At 36.8% G+C, this 25,123-nt stretch overlaps 1 protein-coding gene and 1 pseudogene across 1 annotated transcript in view; one reads left to right on the forward strand and one right to left on the reverse strand.

Annotated features, from left to right (window-relative positions):
• Positions 1-10,672, reverse strand: part of ZNF658 (zinc finger protein 658) — a 48,502-nt gene extending 37,830 nt beyond the window's left edge. Inside the window, exons 1-2 of the mRNA XM_021927763.2 lie at positions 9,611-10,672; positions 7,456-7,552 (exon numbers count right to left, since the gene is read on the reverse strand). Coding sequence (XP_021783455.1) covers positions 7,456-7,486 — 31 coding nt within the window. The 5' untranslated portion in view covers positions 7,487-7,552; positions 9,611-10,672. The remainder of the gene's footprint in view (positions 1-7,455; positions 7,553-9,610) is intronic.
• On the forward strand, positions 1,323-2,164 carry LOC100999545 (annotated as a pseudogene).
• Positions 10,673-25,123: the final 14,451 nt, after the last annotated feature.

The raw sequence follows: 25,123 nt of genomic DNA on the forward strand, positions 1-25,123 counted from the left end.
CCAGAGATTGCAAGGTAGAGTTCACTTAAATTCTGAAGTTATCTTTAACAGATGAGCAAAGTTTCCCTTCGTGCTAGGTATACTCTTTGATCTTCAAGGTACTCATGGTTAAAAGAGCATATACATTTCAGAACTAAAATAAGATGAAAATTACTGATTATTTGTTTAACCTTAGCACTAAAAATAGGCCTCTGATGTTACAGACTTCACAATACGATTTCTTCATTAATCTGAATATATGTGTGCATGTGTCTCTGCATGTGTATCTCAACTTATTGTAGCTTTAAAAAGATTCAAAATCCCCTTTACCATGAAAACAAGTTTATGCTTCGGTTTTCATAAAAGCCTCTTAAGGTCTAAGCAGAATTCTGTATATTATAATTTAAAATATTGTCATTAAAAAGTGCATTTGGTGAGACCTCGAAAATGGTCACTTAAAACTGAAAGTAAATACAACGCTTTGTTGACTGGTAGGAGCTGCTTCCTCCTCCTATCTGCCTCCCGCCATGCGCCTTCTCCCAACAACCCCTTAGCTTCTAGCTGAGTAGAAAGGATGTTCTAGCAGCTACAAGTAGCTCCTGAAGCGCCTGTATGAAGTGCTTAGTCTGCGTTTCTGTTAAAAAAATGTCTAACACAGGTTTTCGTAAAATTCATCCTAAAGGAATAAGAGGGTAAATTATTTTGTGAATGAGGCTCTGAGCTGACTCACTGTATATATTGTTGCAAAAATGTGTAACTGGAATTAATATGCTGCATGTTTGAACTGTAAATGCTTACAAAGTATTTTTTAAAATCCCTCTAACATTCAAATGTTTTACTGTATAAATGTTTTACTGTCTTGTTAGTTGGCAAGTTAAACATCTTTTTCAGGGTCCTCAGTTGCACTGATGTGCAGGGGGCTGCAGGAATAACTGACAAGCCCCCAACATTCAAGGGTGTTGCTTTGATTTTTCTTGTAACATTTCTTGAAACAATGTAGGTAGAATCACATCACTGACTCCCCCTGACAAAGAAAAAACTGTTGCCTTTTACAACGAACAGTATGTTCCTGATCTAGAAGTTGCAGCTTCTGGAAAAGCTGCCCCATTCCTGGCCCTGCGCGGTGGCTCATGCCTGTAATCTCAGCACTTTGGGAGGCCGAGGCGGGCGAATCATGAGGTCAGGAGATCGAGACCATCCTGACTAACACAGTGAAACCCCGTCTCTACTAAAAATATAAAAAATTAGCCGGGCGTGGTGGGGGGTGCCTGTAGTCCCAGCTACTCCGGAGGCTGAGGCAGGAGAATGGCGTGAACCCGGGAGGCGGAGCTTGCAGTCAGCCGAGATGGCACCACTGCACTCCAGCCTGGGTGACAGAGTGAGACTCCATCTCAAGGAAAAAAAAAAAAGTTGCCCCATTCGTGATGCAGAGTTCTGATGCAGAGATATTTGAAGTTGATAGGGAAACTGACAAACAATCTATGATTAACAAGACCATGTTGGAAGATTTTGAGTGAACGATGAATGATGAAGGAGATGATGACTTAGTTCCTCTACCAAATGTTAATGCAGCAATATTTAAAAAGGTCATGCCGTGGTGCACTCACCACAAGGATGACCCTCCTCCTCCCCAGGGTGATGAGAACAAAGAAAGGGGAACAGACCATACTCTTGTCTGGGATCAGGAATTCCTTAAAGTTGACCAAGGAGCACTTTTTAAACTTATTCTGGCTGCAGACTACTTAGACTTCAGAAGTCTCCTTGATGTTACATACAACACTCTTGCCAATATGATCAAGGGGAAAACTCCTGAGGAAACTGACAAATCCTTCAATATCAAAACGACTTCATGGAAGAGAAGGAAGCCGAGGCGCACCAAGAGAACTGTGGCGTGATGAGAAGCAAAATGCGTCTGACACTGTAACACTATAAAGATCGTTCCAAACACTAGTTGTACTGCTCTGTTTACACTTGCTAATGTTACACAAATGCAGCAGCAAATCAATTCTAGTAGCACAATACTGTCTTCATTGCATGAGTAATCTGAGTAGTTTCCGAGTGTATGGCTAAGTTTCTTCTTCTATGATTGAAAGTTTCTTTTTTTTTTTCTCTTAATAAAACTAAACTGTGGGTTCTCTATTTTAAAAATAAAAAAGAAATAGAAGAAAAAATTAAAACACTCCCAGTTTGTAGATGACATGATTTTCTGAGCAGAACTAGTTAAGTGAATTCAGCAAGTTTTTAGGATGTGAGATCAACACACAAACATACTAACGACAGACATGTGGAGATGGACTTTAAAACACAATATGATTTAAAATTATTTCAAAGAAAAGGTAATATTTAGGTACAAAATTATGTACAAATTTTAACAGAATACATGAAAGATCTGTATCCTAAAATTCAGAAAGTGCTGATGAAAGGAATCATAGACCTAAATAAGTGGATATATATCGTGTTCATGAATTGGAAATTTCAACATATTAAAGATGTCAATGCTTTAAAAGTTGATTTATAGATTTAGTGCAATTTTTATCAAAGTCCTAAAAAAGCGTTTTGTAGACATAAACAAGTTTATTCTAAAACGTATGTGGAAAGGCACAGGACCAAAAATAGCGAAAACAATTTTCAAAGAGTAAGGTGAGAGGAATCCCTGTGCCTGGTGTTGCTATATGTCTACAGAAAACAATGCAACGTGGTGCTGACAGAGGCAGAGACATGTAGACCAAAGGAACAGACCAGAAAATCCAAAAATAGACCCACACAATTATGCCCAATGAATCTGTAAAAACAATTAAATGGAGGAAGGATAACATTTCAATAAATTGTGTTGGGGACAATTACTATGCATCCATGGATAAAATAATGAACTTTACATTCAATCTCAGATCTTACCAAAAATGAACTAAAAATGGATTACAAATTCTTCCCTGCTGTAGTGCAGTGGCGCCATCTCGGCTTACTGCCACCTCTGCCTCCCAGGTTCAAGCAATTCTCCTGCCTCAGCCTCCCGAGCAGCTGGGATTACAGGCGCCCACCACCATGCCCGGCTAATCTTTGCATCTTTAGTAGAGATGGGGTCTCCAATTCCTGACCTCAGGTGATCCGCCCTCCTCAGCCTCCTAAAGTGCTAGGACTACAGGCATGAGCCACCGCGCCTGGCCCAAAACTATAAATATTTTAGAAAAATAAACATAGGAGAAAGTCTTCAGGACTTAAGAGTAGGTGGTGTTTATAAAACAGATGGTGCTTTCATAAAACTATATGGTGTTTTTAAAATAAAACTAAACACATACCTATCATACAGCCCAGCAATAAAAGTTTTAGGCATTACAGTATTACAGAGAAATGAACATTTCTGTTCGCATGAAAACATGTGTACAGTTGTTCATAGTGACTTTACTTGTATTAACCAAAAGCTGGAAATAACCCAAATGTGTTCCTACAGTGAATGGTTAAACAAACTGTGGTAAGTTCATAGAATTGTCTTTCCTTTGAGATACCATTCCTGAAACTGTAAAAACTTTTCTGAAAACCTAAGCAATGAATTTATTGCTGTTTCATTTGCATTGCCTATTTAAGGAAGTAAAATGAACGATAGTTTTTGCCCTCCTTTACCTATGGTCATGTGGTAAGCCCTTAATAGAAGTCAGCTTTTGCCAGCCGAGCACGGTGGCTCATCACCTGAGATCGGGAGTTCGAGACAAGCCTGACCAACATGGAGAAACCCCAGAAATGGGTTTTAGTAGAAATACTAAAAATAGAAAATTAGCTGCGCATGGTGGCCCATGCCTGTAATCTCAGCTACTCAGGAGGCTGAGACAGGAGAATCGATTGAACCCGGAGGTAGAGGTTGCTGTGAGCCGAGATCCGCCATTGCACTCCAGCCTGGGTGACAGCTAGACTCTGTCTCAAAAAATAAAATAAAATAAAATAAAATAAAGTAAAATAAAATAAAATTTAATTTAATTTAAAAAGTAAGCTTTTATTATGAGGGGCTCTCCATCTCCAGATGCCTATGAGGAAATGAGTACGCTATGCATCTGGAACACTGTGGATGTGGGTTTTGGACTGAGTGGAATGTTGATCTGCTTTAGAATGGATCTTTAAGATCCATTTTACTTTTAAGCTTCTGTGATTCAGAATGCCTGGAAAAGCTAATGCGTCCTTCTGTATTTTCTGTGTTTCCACAGATAAGAATAATGTGAAATATTTTCTGGAGCTTTTGGAAAGATTATATGCATTTCTCTAGTCTTTATAATTCCAGTTCTCAAGTTCCAGTTCATCCAGGTTGTATGTCATCTGTATTGGTCAAAAGTCCTATGGAATGAAAAACAGTGTGGAGGTCCCTCAAAAACTAAAAATATAGCTACCATATGATCCAACAATCCCACAAACCCAAAATAATGAAAAATCACTATATCAAAGAGGTATCTATACTCCCATGTTTATCGCAGAAGTATTCACAATAGTTGAGCTATGGAATCAAGCTAAGTGTCCATCAATGGATGAATGAATAAACAAAATGTGATGTATCCACACAACGGAACACTACTCAGCCATGAAGAAGGAATCCTGTCATTTACAGTAACATGGATGGAACTGGAGGACACTATTTTAAGTGAAATAAACCAGGCACAGAAAGACAAATATGACACAATCTCATTTATATGTGAGAGCTAAAAAGTTGATCTCATGGAGATAGAGAATAGAATAATGGTTACCAAAGGCAGGAAAGGGGAGGAAGGAGATGAAGACAGATTGGTTAAGAGGTACAAAAATGTGGTTAGATGAGTAAGTTCTAGTGATTGGTTAAGAGGTACAAAATGTGGTTAGATGAGTAAGTTCTAGTGATTGGTTAAGAGGTACAAAATGTGGTTAGATGAGCAAGTTCCAGTGTTTGATAACACAATAGAGTGACTATAGTAAATAATACTTTATTTTATATTTCAGAATAGCTAGAAGAAACGATTAGGAATTTTTCCAACACAAAGAAATAATAAATATTTGAGAAGAGAGATACTTCAACTGCCCTGATTTGATCATTACACATTGTATGCATGTATGAAAGTGTCACATGCATCCCATAAATATGTATGTACAACTATTGTGTATCAATTAAAAATAATTTTTAAAAAGAAAAAACATAGCCCTATTGGGTTGAATAAGATTGACTTTTTAAGAAAAATGTTATTACCTGAACTGAGGTTCACTGTCCTATTTAAAACTGGTAATAATATTCATAATCATTTAGGTGTTAATGCCCAGGCTTCCAAAGACTAATCACAGAAAATACAGCCCATCAGATAGAACCTAAGAATTAGCTATGTAGTGTGTGCTCTAAATTATGACTGTGGCAATGATCATAATTATGACTGTGGCAATGGTCATAATTCTACCTCTCGTCAATTTTTCTTTAGGATTACTTGCTATAAGGCTTATGGAAAAAAAATATATTCTTTTTAGGAATAAATCCATTATTTTACTAATAATATTTTTACTTGTCATTCAGAGGGGTACATTCAAATTTATTTTCACCTTTAAAGTAAAAACTAAATGCCTTCCTAGTCTATAAAAGAAAACGCTGAAATACATACATAGTGGAAACCACATTGCTAAACAAATAAGTCTTATAGTGATCCATGTATAGATGGAACATCATTCCAGTGTGAGCAGGCTGTGCTTCCTGTCCATCAAATGTAGTACAGTACAGGGTGCTACCAGGTGCCAGCAGGTGTGCTAGGAGGAAAGATTATAATATTCACAGAAGATTGCTTTTAGAAACTCAAACTTGTAAAATTTGATTGGAATATTTGTTAGGCAACGTGTTTACAATTATATATTTATAATTATATTTCAAATTCGAGCATCAGTAGTAGTTTCCTTGCCTTTTACCAAGGAGTAACACTTATTCTTGTTACTGGATTCACTGTAAACTGACCACAGCCATATCCATCTACAGTGGTTTGTGGAGTCTCAATCGGCAGTTATGAGAATGAGCACAATTAGGTCTCTAGATTTTCTTGTTTCCAGTCTTAATGTTTAGTGAAACTTTTTGTTGGAGGACAAAGAGCAATAAACTCAGAGTTTGGAGATACTGCTGTCTGGAGGGGTCTGCCAGTAATCCTTTATCTGGCATTGGCAACTCATGCTTCCTTGTCACTCAGACTTTCTTATCTGTGCAAAATCTAACAACAACAACAAAATGACTGATATTAACCCAGTGACCCAAGTGGGCATGAACACATACCAAATACTTTACATCCTTGAAATTTTTTAATTATTAAAACAACCCTAGCAGACAGGTACTGTGGTTATCCCTCTTGTACAGATAAGGACACAGAGTCCCCAAGATCTTGAGTAGCTGGTAAGAGATTATAGGGCAAGGTTCAGAGACTGTTAATATTTACCAAGTGCCTATGGTGTGTTGGGCCCTGTGTAGGAGTTTCACATATATTATTGTATAACACTATGGCTAGCTCTTACTACCCAAAATTTACAAGTTAGGAAACTAAGGATTAGCAGTACTTACTCAAAGAAACAGTGGGTGAATGGGGAAATTGGAATTCATATCCAGATGTCTCCGAGTACAGAAACCAAATTCTCGATACCACACTTTTTTGTCCCTTTATAACTTCATCTGTGTGAGTGGCCAGGAGTAATGGATTATGCAACTGCCTGAAGCGCTCTGGTCTTGTGTTCAATGCACAGGATGGGGACCATTCATTTAAAATCTTCCTGCCCATTCCCTAGCTGAGTCTCATCTCTAACCAGCAGAAACCCTTTTTTGGTGGCTGGTAAGCCACTAAATTTACTCTTTGTCCCCAAAATGACCATCAATGAATATTTAAATGCATTTTATTTCTAGATGTCTGATTCATTTCAAATCTATGTAAATTATTAGTTTCTTATGAACAATTAAATTTAGAGTTTACATATGTCAACCACTTTTCTGTTAGTGAAACTGAGAGATCCTATCACTCAGTGTGACATCGCTGAAAATTAAGGGATTCACAGTCTTTGCTGACTTGGGTTCCAAGTCTGGGTCAACTATTTGCTGTATGATGCTGGCAATATTATTTAACCTCTAAAAGAGCTCATCTGTTTATCTATTAAAACAGTGAAATGATATTTATCTGAAAGAATCCAGTATATTAATTTAGAGGTACACCCATTAACAAACACATTACGTTCTGTAAATTGGTAATCTATATTTGCTTCTGTTTATTCACTACTTTAAATAACTACACAGAAAATATTCAGACCCAGGGACATATAATAAGCACTCAACGTCTGTTGAAAGAAATGAATGTCACTTTTGTCAAATTATTTCTAAAAAAAAAAAAAAAAAAGTAACTTATTTAGAAAATCTCAACTCTACATTAAGGACCTTGTATTTTAGCATTTTCACCACTTTTACTGAGAGTCAATAGGGACTATTCCTGATTCTGAAAGGCAGAACATAGATAAGGAGACCTGCAAAATTGGAGTTGGATCTGGGTCGCATTTTCAACACTTAAAATTGCCGTGTGACTTCGGTGAGTCATTTGAATTCTCCATTCCTGTTCTCTATCTGTAAATAGAAATAATAAAGACATTTATTCTTAAATTCAGTTTCAGTTTTTCATCTATGAAATCAAGTGCTAAATATACACATTGAGCAATTATAATGCTGTAGAGAGATGTTTCCGTAATTTCTATTCCTCTTCCAACTTTGCGCCGTTTTGCAAACATCCTCATGCTAAAGGTTGCAGTTTCTTCCAATTTCTTACTACCATGGTGTGCTCATAAACGCTTGAAATCCCATTTGAATAGGATGCAGGACAGCATCAGTTGTTAATCTGACCATTTATTTTTAAGAGTCTATCCTGTTTAAGGCCATGAAATACATTTCTAAGTATTCTGAACTACATCATTTAAATCTTCTCATATCTTGTTTTTGAAAAAGTAGTAATCTTGGATGAAGCCACTTAATCAATAATTTTTTAAGGTCCTTAATTGTCTCAACCCCAGGACATTTTCCTATCCATTGGACCACTTGAATTTCATCTTTATGTTTTGTAGGTGTTTTTGGTAATTTCCTTTCTATTGCATTCCATGATTTTTAATGTTTCCATTTAGGGAATTGTTCTCAAAGAATTTGAGTTGAAAGTGATACTACATATTTAAAAAATGTATAAATTGTTTATAACTTAGCATTAAAAAATCAAATATGTCCAATTCAAGTAGCTGGTACAGAATCACTTATTTGCTTAAATATGATACATTACAATTATATCATGTTTTAAATCTCTAACAAACATGACTCCATAATATTTGACTACAATTTTATATAATACAAATGCTTATATGATAGCTGAGAAAACAAAAATTTTCATTCTTACACTTTTTAAATTGTTATTTTGTCTTCTTCTTTTAATGGAGACTTGATACAGTTTCACCTGGATGCTATGTCTGTTCAGGGGAATTGCAGAGTTACAGTGATACTGCAGTATGTGGAATTGCCCCACCAATTAAATGCAGGATCATGACAATGAGCAAGTAAGGAAGATCTGATGCCACTTCTTTAGAAGAATTCCTTGATAGGGTTTGTCTGTGTCCCCACTCAAATCTCATCTTGAATTGTAGCTCCCATAATTCCCGCATATTGTGGGAGGGACTCAGTGGGAGATAATTGAATCGTGGGGGCAGTTTCCCCCATACTGTTCTTGTGGTAGTGAATAAGTCTCACAAGATCTGATGGTTTTATAAGGAGAAACCCCTTTCACTTGGTTCTCATTCTCTTTTTGCGTGCCGCCATGTAAGGCATCCCTTGCTCTTCCACCATAATTCTGAGGCCTCCTCAGCCATGTGGAACTGTGGGTCAATTAAACCTCTTTCCTTTATAAATTACCAAGTCTCAGGTATGTCTTTATCAGCAGTGTGAAAACAGACTAATATACTCCTCCTTGGGAAGTAAAGGTTTGAGGGCCTTTGGAGAACAGGGCATGAGAGAAGGATGCCCAGCAAGGGGGGACTAGTGACTGCATCTGGAGGCAAATCTCACAGGCATTTATCACAGTCAGACATTAAATTACGTTGTATTATTTTAAATCTAAGCAGTTGAGAACTATGTTAACTAGAAGCTACTGCTTCTTTTAGAAGTAGGTAATAAATGATTAACTTTGAAGTAATATACTGTTCAGAAGGACAGCAGATGTACATAAACCTAAACACTAAGAGCTGGGTCTCCAATACTAAAAGAACTCTACTTTGGCACTCCCTGAGAGAGGGAGTGCTGTTAATAATGTGGAAACGTTTTTGCTAAAATAGAAGGATTAACATTCATGCCATCGTCCAAATTGTTCTTCTTAAGATATTGTATATTTATATTATAAAATATGTCCTGTTTCTGATTTTATTAATTTATTTCATTCATTAAAGATATATCAGCAAGTAGCAGACTAGGAAGTTTCAGGGCCATATTTTCCCATAAAAATGTCAAATAAAAAATACATAGACCAAAGTTGCTTTGTAAGAACTCTTAAAATTAGCTAAGAAGCTGCAGCAACAAAGCAAATGCCTAACTGAAAAAAAAAGCCACATAGAAGCAATACGAAATTTCATGGCATTTTTCTTGCCCTTAACCTACCTCGTCTTCAACGTAGTGTGGTGTGATCAGGAGGAATTTGCCCAATCCAAGTTCTGGCCTCAAACTGGAAGAGGAAGAGAGAAGCTTATCTGGGGATTGACTGGCAGACTATTTCTATCTTGCCTGATTCAAAAAGTTGATGGGAATGGTGGTATAGTTTGAATAGCAGGTTCAAGGTCATTTAAAACAGTGACAGGCACCATGGTGACTAAGAGCCACAGGAGGTCAGAAGACCCACTGGTGGCACAGATTATAGACAAAGGAATATAATAAAAATTCCCCGACCTCTAAGAAGCAGCAGCAATATGCCTCTTAGGGAAATTAAGACATTTAAAGCAGTCTTTAAATGGGGAACTGGAACAAAAGCATACACACAAGGCAAGGAAAGACACATCTCCAGTAAAGGTATGAAAGAAGCCTGTGCCTCTATGCCAGGATGATTAGTAAAGGTCTTCCCCTGCACAGAGCCAGTCCACAAAAAGCTAGGAGACAAGGCTACTTTTTTCAAATGCTCAATTTTCAACAAAAGAGCCAAGGCATACATACAAAGGAACAGGAAAACATAGCCCCTTCAAAGGAACAAAATAAATCTCCAGAAACTGATCTTAAAGAACAGCAGAATTTAGGATTATTTGATAAAGATGTTCAAACAATAAAGATGTCTAAAGTATGCTCAATGAGCTGAAGGAGAACGTGAACAGACAAATAAGCAAACTAAGGGAGATATTTTATGAACAACATAAGAATATCAACAAAGAGATAATTTTAAAATCACAAAAAACAAACAAACATTCTGAACCTGAGAAACTGAATAACTTAGTTGAAAAATGTACTATATGGAGACTTGATCAGGCAGAAGAAAGAATCAGTAAACTTGAAGATATGTCATTTGTAATTGTTGAATCTGAGGAGCAAAAAGAAAAAAGAATGAGTAAAGTGAACAGAACCTAAGGGACATATGGGACATTGTCAAGTGAACCATATACATTATGGAATTAACACAAGAAGAGAGAAATAAAGAGACAGGGAGCTTATCTGAAGAAACAATGGATGAAAACTTCCCAAGTATGAGGAAAGAAATGAATATACAGGCTGGGCGCGGTGGCTCACACTTGTAATCCCAGCACTTTGGGAGGCCGAGGAAGGCAGATCACCTGAGGCCAGGAATTCAAGACCAGCCTGTCCAACATGGTGAAACGCTGTCTCTACTAAAAATACAAAAAAAAAAGTTAGCCGTGTGTGGTGGTGCATGCCTGTAGTCCCAGCTGCTCGGGAGGCTGAAGCACAAGAGTCACTTGAACCCAGGGGGAGGGGGTGGTAGTAAGCAAAAATACCCCACCACTCAACTCGGGCGGGGGAGAGAGAGGAACCCCCCCCCCCAAAAAAAAAAAAAAAAAGAAATGAATGTACAAATACAGGAAGCTCAGTAAATTCTAAATAGGATGGATCCACAAAGATCCACACTAAGACATATTATAATCAAATTGTCAAAAGTCAAAGAGAATCTCGAAAGCACCAAGAGAAAGGTGACTCAGTATGTACAAGAAAATCTATAATATTAACAGTGGATTTCTCATCAGAAAATTTGCAGGGCAAAAGGCAGTGGAATGATATATTTAATTGATTTTTTAAAATCCTGTCAACTGAGAATACTGTATTCAGCAAATCTGCTTTTCAAAAAATGAAGAGAAGTAAGACATTTCTAGATAAAAACTGAGGAGTTTGTTACTGTTGGGAAAGGCAGTCTTGTGCATGCAATCTTTTGACCCTCACTTGGCCATGTGACAATGGGCCTAGGGTCTGGACCACTTTTTTACCAAGAGAATAAAGAATCTTCATATCCTGTATTGGGATTATCACCTGTGTGGGAATATCTTAGCCTGTTTCAGACTCGATGTGTATTCCTCTTTTCATCTTAAAATTGCACATATTATGGCACCTAGCCAAACCTGATACTACATTTGTCCCCTGCAGGGAGGGGAAGGGTCCTTCTGTAGCACAAGAGAGGTATGTACAGACAAGTTGTCCTGTGTCAGCTGCTGGGCAGGACCTGCTGGCCATGGGAGACCTATGACCAGTAGTGGAGCTGATCATGCTCTGCCTCTACTCTATGTGAGTAAAGCATTAATCTATTCGGTGATTGGCTGTACTGTGTTTTCCTTGGCAACTCCAATACCAAGATGCAGTAGGCAGAAGTGTCAGGGTTTTCACTCCTCGTGACAGGCAACTGATGTCACTTGCTTGATAGTAACCACTACACCATTCCTATTAGAAATGTTAAAGAAAGTCCTTCAACTTGAAACAAAGGACATTAGGCAGTAACTTCAAGCCTTATAAAAATATAAAGTTCTTTGGTAAAGATAAATGTATGGACAAATATTTAAAATTGTGTTATTATAATTCTTATTTGTAATGCCACTTTTAAGTATTTAATAGGATTTAAAGTTTAAAAAGCATAACTATAAATCTATATTAATGGGTACACAATATAGAAAGATAATTTGTGACATAAAATGGGAGTGTGAAGAGAGTTATAAAGGAGTAGAGTTTTTGTATGTGATTGAAGTTGCTATCAGTTTAAAATTGATTTTTCTAACAACTGTTTTATGTAATCCCTATGGTAACACAAAAAGATATATCTAGAGAATGTATACAAAGAGAAATAAGAAGAAAATCAAATAAATGTCACTAAAAAATCAACTGAACACAAAGGAAGGCAGTAAGGGAGAAATAAAGGGAAAAAAACTATAAGACATAGACAAAAAATTAGCAAAATGGCAAGAGTAAATTGCTAATCATAAGATATATTTTGGCAGAATGGATGAAAAAACAAGATGCACCTATATACTGTCTACACAAGACTTGTTATAAATTTGAAGACATGCATTGGGGAAGAGAAAGAATGAAAAAAAAGACAATTCATGCAAATATTAAAAAAGGAGCAGCAAGTGACTATATCGATATTGGATAAAAGAGATGTTGAGTTGAAAGCTGTCACAAGAGAGAAAGAAGGGCACTATGTAATGACAAAAGGGTCAATTCACCAAGAAGATACAATACTTATAAATACATATATATATATATTTATATATACACACTGAGCCTGAGAGCTCCTAAATTTATGAAACCAACCTTGACATAATTGAAAGGAGGAAAATATTGATCTACAATAATTATGGGGACTTTAATATCACAATTTCAATAATTGATGAAACATCCAGAGAAAAGATCAATAAAGAAATAGGAGACTTGAACAACATTATAGACCAATTGAAACTGACAGACATATACAAAACACTTCACCCAAAAACAATAGAATACACATTTCGTTCTCAAGTATACATGGAGCATAGTTCAGGATAAACCATATGCTAAGCCCCCAAAAAAGTCTTAATACACTTAAAAGATTAAAATCATCAAGGTACCTTTTTTTATTACGATGGAATGAAACTAGAAATCAATAGCAGGAGGAAAACTGGAAAGCCTACAAATGTGTGGAAATTAAATGACAAACCCTTAAGTAACCAATGGGTCAAAGAAAAAAACACAAAGAAAATTAGAAAATATATTGAGAGAAATTAAAATGTAAACACAATGTATTCAAACTTGTGAGATGCTGAAAAAGTAATACTAAGAAGGAATTTTATAGCTGTAGATGTTTATACTATAAAGGAACTAAATCAACAACGTACCTTTATTCCTTAAGGAAGTAGAAAAAGAAGACACTTCACACATCTAGCACACAAAAAGATACAATAAAGATTACAGCAGAGATAAACAAAATTGAGACTAGAAAAACAATAGAGAAATTAGTGAAACATAGGGTTGACTATGTAAAACATGAACAGAACTGTCAAGCCTTTAGCTAGAACAACTGTGAAAAAGCAGGAAGCTCAGGAGCCAGGCGTGGTGGCTCACACCCGTAATCCCAGCACGTTGGGAGGCCAAGGCAGGTGGATTAGGAGGTCAGGAGATCGAGACCATCCTGGCTAACACGGTGAAACCCCGTCTCTACTAAAAATACAAAAAAATTATCTGGGCGTGGTGGCAGGTGCCTGTAATCCCAGCTACTCGGGAGGCTGAGGCAGGAGAATGGCGGGAACCCGGGAGGCAGAGCTTGCTGTGAGCCCAGATCGCGCCACTCACTCCAGCCTGGGCAACAGAGCGAGACTCCGTCTCAAAAAAAAAAAAAAAAGGAGGACGCTCAAATGGCTAAAATGAGAAATGAAAGTGGGGACATGACAATTGATTTCACTGAAATAAAAAGGATTATGAGAAATTAATAGGAACAATTATACACCAATAAATTGTTTAACCTAGATGAAATGGATATATTCCTAGAAATACAGTCTACCAAGACAAAGTCAAGATGAAATAGAAAACCTTAATAGATCTATAAGGAGTAAGGAGATCAAAGCAGTTATCAAATATCTCTCAACAAAGAAAACCTAGAATCAGATGGCTTGACTGATGAAGTCTATCAAACATTTAAGGCTTTAACACCAATCCTTGTCAAACGCTCCCAAAATATTGACGAATAGAAAACACTTTCAAACTCATTCTCTGAGGCCAGAGATAGTCTAATACTAACCACACACAAAGACACTACAAGAAAATAAAACAAGAGACCATCATGATGAATATTGATGGAAAAATCCTCAACAAAATACTGGCAAACAGAATTTGATAGCAGGTTAAAGGGGTTATACACAGTGATCAAGTGAGATTTATTCCTGGAATGCAAGAATGTTACACCAAATAAATATCAGTCAGTATAACACACCAAATTAACAGAATAATGAAGAAATTGACATGATTATTTCAGTTGATGCAGAAAAAGCATTTGACTAACAACTTTGTCAAAATTCAAATTTTACCATAAAAACACTAAACGAACTAGGAATTGAAAGAAACTACCTCAACATAACAAAGGTAATAAATAAAAAGCCCCCAGTTTGGCCAGGCGTGGTGGCTCACGCCTATAATCCCAGCACTTTGGGAGGCCAAGGCAGGCGGATCACAAGGTCAGGAGATTGAGAACATCCTGGCTAACACGGTGAAACCCTGTCTCTACCAAAAATACAAAAAATTAGCTAGGCGAGGTGGCGGGCGCCTGTAGTCCCAGCTATTCGGGAGGCTGAGGCAGGAGAATGGCATGAACCCAGGAGGCAGAGCTTGCAGTGAGCTGAGATTGGGCTACTGTACTCCAGCCTGAGTGACAGGGTAAGACTCCATCTCAAAAAAAAAAAAAAAAAAAAAGCCCGCAGTTTACATCACACGCAGTGTTGAAAGACTGAAAGGGTTTTCTCTAAGATCAAGAACAAAGCCAGTATGTCCAGGTTTGCCAGTCTATTCAACATAGCACTTAAAGTCCTAACCAGAACAATTAGGCAAGAAGAGGAAATTCAAAAAGATATCCAAATGGAAAGGGGAACGCTAAATCATCTCTCTTCTCAGATTATATGATCATATATGTAGAGAACCCTAAAAATATCCCAAAAACCTATTAGAAGTACAATTTACCCAGAATTATACTACTCCTTACCAAGGAGCATCTATTCTTAAACTGATGTATGACACACTTTCAAATTTTCTCAATATCAAAGAGATTGTCTCCCCAACAGCTAAGGTTATATCGTACTGATCTGTAATATTTGTTATTTCCAGCTAGAAGAAATTATCTGACAGTTTGACATATATTTGATCTTAAAGAATCACACAGAAAAAGGCTTCTCTTATACTGTCAAATTTTGAAGTAGGAAAAAGACTTTCAAGATTGCTAAAAAAATAACCTGTAACATATCTGAAATGCTTTGTATCCTGATAACCTCAGAATTCAGGTAAAATGTTGATTTGATGTTTACACAGGGAGTAATATTTTAGTTACTTAATTTAAATACTAACATGAGTATAATTTAAATTACTCTGGTTTAAGGATAGTACAAGACTCTGGGACTGTAAACACTTCAACTGAGCCAAGTTTGAATTATTTAATGTGTTATGTCATTTATTTATTTTCCACAAAGAAATGTCCTTCCACCTCAGGCTAAACAAAAAAAAAGAAAACAAAAGTCTAGAATATGAAGGAGAACCATGGAAAGAGAAAGGAGGCAAAGAACTACAAAGCGGATCTCACAAAATAGAAATGACATTTATTGGAATTAAGGAACACCTTCCTTTAGTAATATCACAGTACAGCCAACATAAAACAAGAACGTATTATTGTATCCAAAGTCAATGGACAGTGTAATTAATGCCCAGGACAATCCATGACTCATCACATCCTACAGCCATATTAACAGATGCCAACAGGCTCAGCGGTGCCCCCAGTGCTATGCCTGCTAGAGGATATAGCTTAAAGAAAGTGAAATACAATAGTGTATGATAAAGTGGAAAAAAACAAGAGCGTTCTTTGCTGATCCACATGTTCCATGAGAAATCTTATCAAGGATCTTGTAAAAGTGATAAAATCATAGATGAGAAAGACAGTTGCAGAGGTCAAACCCAATTTCACATTTTGTTTAATTTGCTGAAAGCATTTGGTAAACAATCTGTGTATTCAAACAAGAATAATTCAAAATGTTGCCACCACATTTTACAAACAAAATCATTTTCAAGGATAAGCCATCTTTTCTTCTAATGAAATTAAACAAGAGTCATTAATAGTTTGGCATTTCTATAATAGTTTTATCTTTGTTGATTGTAAAGTGAGTCCCGACAACATAAACCGAAATGCCAGCATTTCACGAGTGCAACACAGCAGAGCTTTTTTTTTTTTTTTTTTGAGATGGAGTTTCACTCCTGTTGCCCAGGCTGGAGTGCAATGGCGCGATCTCAGCTCCCTGCAATCTCCGCCTCCTGGGTTCAAGCAATTCTCCTGCCTCAGCCTGCCGAGTAGCTAGGATTACAGGCGTGCACCATGCCTGGCTAATTGTGTATTTTTAGTAGAGACAGGGTTTCTCCATGTTGGGCAGGCTGGTCTCGAATTCCTGGCCTCAGGTGATCCACCCGCCTTGGCCTCCCAAAGTGCCGGGATTACAGGTGTAAGCCACCGTGCCCAGTCTGCATCATATTTTTAATTTCTGAAAATTATACTTTGAAAATAAATATTCTAGTAATAAAAATAGGTAACTCAAGGGACACAGAGATTTGCTTTTGTTCAGAGAAACCTTACTTCCCTTAACTGGAAGACTGATTTTTTTTTTTTTTTAAACTACTGAACTATGACAGGAATGTTTTGAACTGGAGCACTAATTATGGGCTACTTGTGTATGTGGGCCCTTCCTTAATAAATTTACAATCTATAAAAGAAGAAAGCAACCAGATAATACAACTCGTAAGTGGTACTGTAAGAGATTTTTAGAGAAAAATGTGCTGACATATAAAAGGGTGATGAGGCTGTATTGACTCAAACTTGCTCAAGAAGTAAACAAAAGCCTAATGATAACAAAAATGTGCGTTTGTAAGTATGCAGTTTTAAAAAGAATGCTAAGTTGATTTTCTGCCACCCCTCTCTAAGACTCCTTTTTGTAGGTTGCTACGCTGGGCTTTATGACAGCTGTAACACCTGCTCCGCCCCAGTTCTCCTCTGCCTAATTTCTGATGTAGGTGTTCATAAAACCTACCCCAATCGTCTTTGTTTCTCATTTCCGTCCTCTACTTGGCAACTCTATCCATTTTACAAGGTTTAAGTAACTATCACTGCTATGTGTTCACGCTCAATTTCTCTTCTTAGCTCCAGAATAGAAGCTACTGTGGATTATTTATATGTGGGTATCTTTTTTTGGGTGTGATGGAGTCTCACTGTGTCACTCAGGCTGGAGTGCAATGACATGATCTTGGCTCAGTGCAACCTCCGCCTCTCGGGTTTAAGTGATTCTCCTGCCTCAGCCTCTTGAGTAGCTGCGATTACAGGTGCCTGCCACCATGCCTGGCTACTTTTTGTATTTTTAGTAGAGATGGGGGTCTCACTATGTTGGCCAAGCTGGTCTCGAACTCCTGACCTCAAATGATCCACCCACCTCAGCCTCCCAAAGTGCTTGGATTACAGGCATCAGCCACAGTGCCCAGCCTATATGTGGGTATCTTACAGATTACCTCAAGCTTGACAAGCACAAAACTCTTCTAGGCAGCAAATCTCTAAAACCTGCTCCTCTCCTCCTCATAACTTCTCCATTATCACTCAGGCTTGAAACCCTGGCATTGTCTATTTTTCAAACATCCTCTTCTTTGATTCTCTTTCCATATGCATTTAGATCTCCTTTTCAAGTTGCCAAAGGTACCTTATTATATCATGTAAATTTTTTTTATATTTTACTCTTCTGAATGATTAAGTTGTTTGGTAAAGAACAAACATCCATACTCTTCAATCTTTTATCCTTAGCTTTCATGATTGGAGCCAATTCTATGATTTCTTATTCATCCAACCTGTACTTCCAGTGCTTCCCCAGCACGTCCTGCTGAAATCTGTATGTTGGCCTTCCATATAGGATAAAAGTCCTGTGTTCTTATTATAAAATATCGAATGTGGGGGGTTTAAAGAAGGCTATCTTTTACCTCCTGTGAAAGTTAAAGGGAGCACAGTCTACAAGACCACTCTCACTTCTAACACCAGTTGCAAGTTCAAGGGATTCCCAAAACTACTTTCAGGTTTGATAATTCACTAGAAGGGCTCGCAGAACTTACTGAAAGGTGTTAGACTCATGGTTATGATTTATTGCAGTGAAATAATACAGATTAATATCAGTCAAGAAAAGAGAAGCATAGAGAAAAGCCCAACAAAGTAACAAACGTGAAACTATTGTTCTCTCATTGTGGAATCAGGACAGCATTTCCTGGCATCAATGTGTGACATTGCTCAGGTAGTATTGGCAAGCAGGGATGCTCACCCGAGCCTTGATGTCCAGAGTCTTATCCATTACTAGACAGTTGACTATGTATGTGGCTGTCTTAAGTTTTCGGCCCTGCAGGACATGACTCATGGCCCCAACCCCACTCTAAATCACATTGTTAATATCTTGCTGGCTCAAGGTCCCCAGGAAGGCAAAGATGTTCCTATCAGGCATGGCATTCCAAGAGCTAGAGATTACCTCCAAGAAGCCAAGGGTAAAAACCAGACCTTTCTTTAGGCAAGAATAGCCTGGGCAACATAGCTATTGCCATTTTTATCACATAGCCATGAGATAAAAATTTATCTCATGGTGGCACATGCCTATTGTCCAAGCTGTTCAGGAAGTTGAGGTGAGAGGCTCCTTGAGTCCAGGAGGTTGAGGCTACAGTGAGCTCTGATCACGCTGCTACACTCCAGCCTGGGTGACAGAGTGAGAACTTGTCTAAAGAAAAAAAAAATCTTTACTACAGACCCTCCTACTTTCTTAGGTTTTCAAGATAAAATGGATTTGTAGCTGGGCTGGAAAACCTCTATCTTTGAATCTGGAAACATCTGGATGTCTGGTTTTTGACTCTTGGCTAAGCTAGGGTCAGTAAGGTTTATGTAATTCTGTTTAAGTTCTGACCTGGAGACTTTGATACTTAGTTTCTTTACTAATGGTTTTCCACCGACATAACCAATTGAAAAGCATGGCTTGCTTATATGACTATAGTGACTTATAACACTCCTAGTGAGGGCTTCTCTTAACTCCCAGGAAGACAAAATTCCTGGTCCAAATGTTAGAGGTTCAAGTTAGAGACACAGCTTGGTCCTGTATGTGCAAAGAAGGTGGCCCTGGAGAGTTGGTGTGTCAAAATGTCTCTTGGACTCCCAGTGCTGGCTTGCTTTTTCTTTCTCTTGCTGTATCATATAATTTGCATTTTTGTAAAAAAAAAAATTAAGTACACTTTGTGTAATCTGGTGAATCCTTTCAAATATATGAACTGTGGGAAAAAACATACCAGTGTTTATTACACTTAGAGAAATTTTACTAAGAATTAGAAAATTTTCAAATATCATAACCTGAACCAAGGATTTCATATGTAACTAACATCACTATCTCCTTCATAGTTCAGAAAAGTGATGAGATGAAATTCAATAAATAAATCTGGAGTTTCAGTAAATATAATGTCAACCACTTTCTCACTCTTGAATAACAGTTTAAATTTTAGTTACTTTTATGATTTTAAGATACTTCATTAATTTAACTACCAGAAAATATTTGTTAAACTGCACACTAGGTTTCAGAATCTCAAAAATGATGAAAATTCATAAAAACTATATTATAAAGAAGAAGTTACCACACCAGAGACAGGGGTATAGAAAGAAAACTGAGCAAGTCTGGTCAGAGGCAGGCCTGGCACAAGGACCTGGGGAAGACAGTGTCACTGATAGTTGGTGGAGGAAACGAGGCTCCATAAACAAAACTTTGGTTGTGATCTCTGGTTTTCCAGCCAAACTTTCCTCTAATTTTTCTCTCAGATTCCTCAAAGAAATGGGCAGCAATTGTAAAGTGACAATAATGATTAAGCTAATTACCAGACAAAAACAAACAAAAACAAATGATGACTTAAAGGCACCATCTCTCAACAAGTATGATTTAGGCCTTCTATGGTCATGGATTAAAATACTTAATACTGTTAACAAATCAATAGTCCTCAAAGTAATCTGTAGATTCAAGCAATCCCTATAAAACTCCTAACGGCATTCTTTTACAGAAACAGAAAAATCCCTTCTAAAATTCATGTGAAATTTCAAGGACCCAAAATAGCTAAGACAATCTTGAAGAACAAAGTTAAAGGACTCACACTTTCTGATCTTATAATATGTATAAAACTACAGTAATCAAAACCAATATATTTCTGGCATAAAGACAGATATATAGACCAATGTAATAAAACAGAGGACCTGGAAAGAAACAATCAAATATTTGGCCAAATGATGTCAGATAAAAATACCAAAATCACTCGATGGGGAAAGGACAGTCTGTTTAAAAACGGTGTTGGAAAAACTGAATATCTGCATGCAAATGAGTATGGTAGGGGCTTATCTTACACCATATATAAAAGTTAACACAGATGGATTAAAAGCCTAACTGTAGGATGCAAATCTATACAACTCCCAGAAGGAAACATGGAAGAAAAGCTTCACAATATTAGATTTGGCAATGATTTCTTGGATATGCCTCCAAAATCATAAGCAGCAAAAGTGAAAATAGACAAAGGAGATTACATCAAACTTAAAAGCTTTTGTGTACCACTGGCACAATCAACAGAATATAAAAGTAACCTATGACATGGGAGAGAATATTTGCATTTTATATATATACATATATGGGGTTAATATTCAGACAATCTAAAGAACTACAATTAAACAAGAAAAAAAATCAAATAACCTCGTTAAAAAATGGAGAAAGGGGCTTCAGGAGACATTTCTCCTAAGATGATATACAAATGGCCAACAAGCATGTGAAAAGATGCCCAATATCAGTAATCATTACAGTAATGCAAATAAAACCAATGTAAATAAAATGATAACTGCTATGGAAAACAGTAAGTCAGTTCCTCAAAAAATTAAAAACAGAACTACCATATGATCTAACAATCCCACTTCTTACGGTTAATTTTATATGTCAACTACACGGTGCTATGGAGTACTCAGATATCTGGTTAAACATTATTTCTAGATGTGTCCATGAGGATGTTTCTGGATGAAATTAACATTTGAATTGGTAAACTGAGTAAACCAGATTGCCATTTGCAATGTGTATGGGCCTCATGCAATCTATGAAGGCCAGAATAGAATAAGAAGCTGACTAAAAAAGAATTCCTTCTTTCTTCCTGACAGTCTTTGAGCTGACACATTGGTCTTCTCCTGCCTTTAGACTGAAACTTACACCATTGGCTCTCCTGGGTCTGAAGCCTTGAAACCTAGACCATAACTATACTATCATCTCTCCTGGGTCTCCAGATTGTCGACTTTAGATCTTCAGCTTCTCAGCCTCCATAATCACATAAGCCAATTCCTTATATTAACTGGATAACCTAGATTAGTACAGTGTATAACCAAAGGTACTGAACACAGGGTCTCAAAAAGATATTTGCACACTGATTTTATAGCAGTACTATTTTCAATAACCAAGAGTCAGAGGCAACCCAAGTATCCATCAATGAAAGAATGGGATAAGCAAAATGAGGTCTATTCATATAATAAAATATTATTCCACTCTAAAAAATGAAGTACCGATATATGCTATAACATGGATGAACTTCAAAAACATTACGCTAAGTGAAAGAAGCGAGACACAAAAGGTCACATATTGTTTGATCTCATTTATACAAAACACCCAGAAAAGGTAAGTCTATGGAAATGGAGAACAGACTAGTGGTTGCCAGGAGCTGGGCAAGGGAGAAATAGGGAGTAACTGCTTAATGGCTATGTGGTTTCCTTTGGGGTGATGAAAATATCTTGGAACTAGCTGGAAGTGATAGTTGCTAGTTACATTGTTAATGTGCTAAATGCCACTGAATTATACACTTAAAATGGTTAGTGGTTAATTTTATGTTACATGAATTTTACATCATTATAAAAATTCGACCCAAAAAGTATGATTTAAACACTCTTGATTTACAATAATTTATTATTAAATCCTTACATATGGGTCTTCCAGGTTAAGGTTGAGTTCCAGACAATAAATTTAGTAAAATGACCATACAACTGTAAATATGCTGCATTTCAAATTGCATGCATATGCAATTTTGCAAAATTGATAGGCTTTTAAATGTCTGATAAACATATTCCAAAAAGGCAAAGTCAATAAAAAAGTAAAGCTCTCAAAATTAGGATTTGACTACTTTGTTTTCAAAAATATTGCATTAATATTTAACCTAAAATTATAATTTCTAAATATCATTCAATAAAAAAGCCAGATTACTAAAATCTGAAATATAATCCAAAGACGAAAGTGCTAATAAAGTTAAACTATTTTTTCTTCCCAATTATCTCCTAAAGAAAAGTCTTTTCTCCAAGGTTATTCACACAAAAGACTGAGAAAACAAGATTATACACACACACACACACACACACATGCAAACAGTTTACAGTAAACCACACTGACTTTCCACTTTGTCAAAATAGTAATCTGTTCTTGGAATTATTCTGTCTCTAATCTTAATCATTCATTGAACTTTCTCAGTTACATGGCCTATAAGGTCATAAGCACCATATTCTACTCTAAGGGTGCAAAGTGAGTAAACTTGGGTGGCAATGAGATTCACAGAATGGTCCAAAGAGATTTGATACAGTCTAATTGGATATAGGTATTTGTTTTTCTCTCTTGCCAGACAATGTTCAAATTAACTCTCATTGTCTGCCAAAACACTACTTTATCAATGACTTGGTAGAGCAATATACTTCCCTCTTTGAAAGTTGGTAGAGCGGTAAACTCCCTGCTGTCAGTGAAACGTTCAAATAGAAAGTCCAATGAATTAAATAATACATGTGATGGTTTTATTAAAATTTACCTTTGTCAAAAGGATCATTTAGAAGACAATCTTTTAACAGAAAAGAGGTAGAAGGACTAAACACGACTTTTTATTATTTCTCCTAATATTTCTCCAGCATTGGAATCCTGATCTACTTAGTCATGCTTTCTCAAAACACTGACTACGGTTTATGTTGGTAGAACCAGAAAAATGCCCTAATGTGTCCATATAAAAGAATTAATTCTGAGCATTTTATGAAACACTTTTTATATTATACTATTTCTTCCTTTGAGAAATACAATTATTAGTGCACAATCTATCACCATAAGTTAAAATCAGATTACAAAATACAGGGAAAATACTTACACTAGGCAAGTTCACCCTGAAGCATTTCTTTATGACACTTTTAGCCATATGAACTTACCACTATTTATTAGAATGCAACATCTCAAAATAGAATATGGTATAAAACTCACTTTTTCAAATAAAGACATAATTAAAAATATTAAAATATATAATTTATAAAATCTAAATGTTTATTGAGACATGCTGTATTTAATGTTAATATATCCAAAAATTTTAGGCTCAAACTTCATAATGGTGACCATTTTTTTTTCAATTTCCCCCTGCAAAAAAATATTATAACCCTTGTGTATTTCTTTACTTTGCTCACAGATACAAAGGCCAGCCAGATGGAGCTGGTCAATGTTCCCAGATCTTCAATGCAGTGACTCAAATCTAATAAAAAGGCATTTGGAATACAGCATTGATAAAGTTGGATGACTGTACAGGGAAACATTCTGTTTGTAGCCATGAGATACGAACTTCTGTTTACTACTTCTTCTAATAGTTACTAGATATATGAGAGCCAATAGACCCTTCATTTTTATTTCACCCTTTCCTCTGAGTTGTATTAAATGACATTTGGAATGTCAAATGAATCTGCTATCTGCAGCCAAACATATAGCATCAATGGTAAATGTGGCCAAGGAGTTAGATATGTCAATTCTGAGTGAATTAATCTGTTTGTGCAAATGGTATTTATCATTACCTATGACCAGCACTTTCAACTTTTATCATATCATAATTTACCCAATATGTATAGGTGGCAACATGTGTGAAGATAGGCACCAGATAAGCAAAAGACTCATTAAGATGTTGCCATAGATTAATCCTACAGAGTAGAAGCATTTGGCTGCTCTGATTTTTTTCAGCACCATTTCAAACTTCTGATAGTTAAGATCCCTGCTTTAGAGCCTAGAAAATAGTCATGAAAATGAATTAACCATTTTTCTTTTCAGTATTGTCAACAACCTCTAGTATGGGAGATGTTATAGGAAATGACTACCTGCTTGCAATTCCATTTTTAGTTTCTGTATTTGCCTAGATTTGAAAAAACCCAAATATAAGTCAGTGACCTAATCTCTAATGGGTTGAATAGTCTATTTTAGATGAGATCTTTTCCAGTAAGTGCTGTCTTCCAGATGTTCGTGTCCTCCCTAATGTTTTCCAAGGTGGAATTTGGGCATATGAGGGCTCATGTAAATTCATGGCATCAGGTGGGTGGAGAGAGTTTCTTGGGATATGTGGGTATCTGTGTTGGTCTCCACTGGTCAGGTCCTTCAGTCCTTAGATCCTTAGATGACATCACTAAGGTATACTTAATCTATACTTACCCCCAGGTGTTTTTTTTTAACACCACTTCCAAAGTCTGTGGTTGCTACATCCCACTGGCCATGCACTTGGCATAGGCCATGCTCCCAGAAACAAGTACATCGCCCTTTGCTGATGGGTGCCGCATCATTTCTGCTGATGCTACGGGCACTCCAAACTCTGATTGTGAGTCCTACCTGATTGCTGGCATTGAGTAGCTTTACTGCCCTTGACTACAGACTCAATTAACTTCCTGATCATTTCCTCTGTTAAGTTGTACCCAGATTCTCGGCTAATGTATGTGTTGTCTTGAAAGACATGTGAAAAACTCTGTGCCAGAGGGAAAAGAAGAGCTCTGGATGGTCTTACTCTGGTAATCAAATGCTTCCACTTCCACTCACAAGGCATTGGGCAGAATTAGTTACATAGTCCCACCCCACCTCAAGT

This window comes from Papio anubis, chromosome 13 (assembly GCF_008728515.1).
Source record: "Papio anubis isolate 15944 chromosome 13, Panubis1.0, whole genome shotgun sequence".
NCBI classification, from domain to species: domain Eukaryota; kingdom Metazoa; phylum Chordata; class Mammalia; order Primates; family Cercopithecidae; genus Papio; species Papio anubis.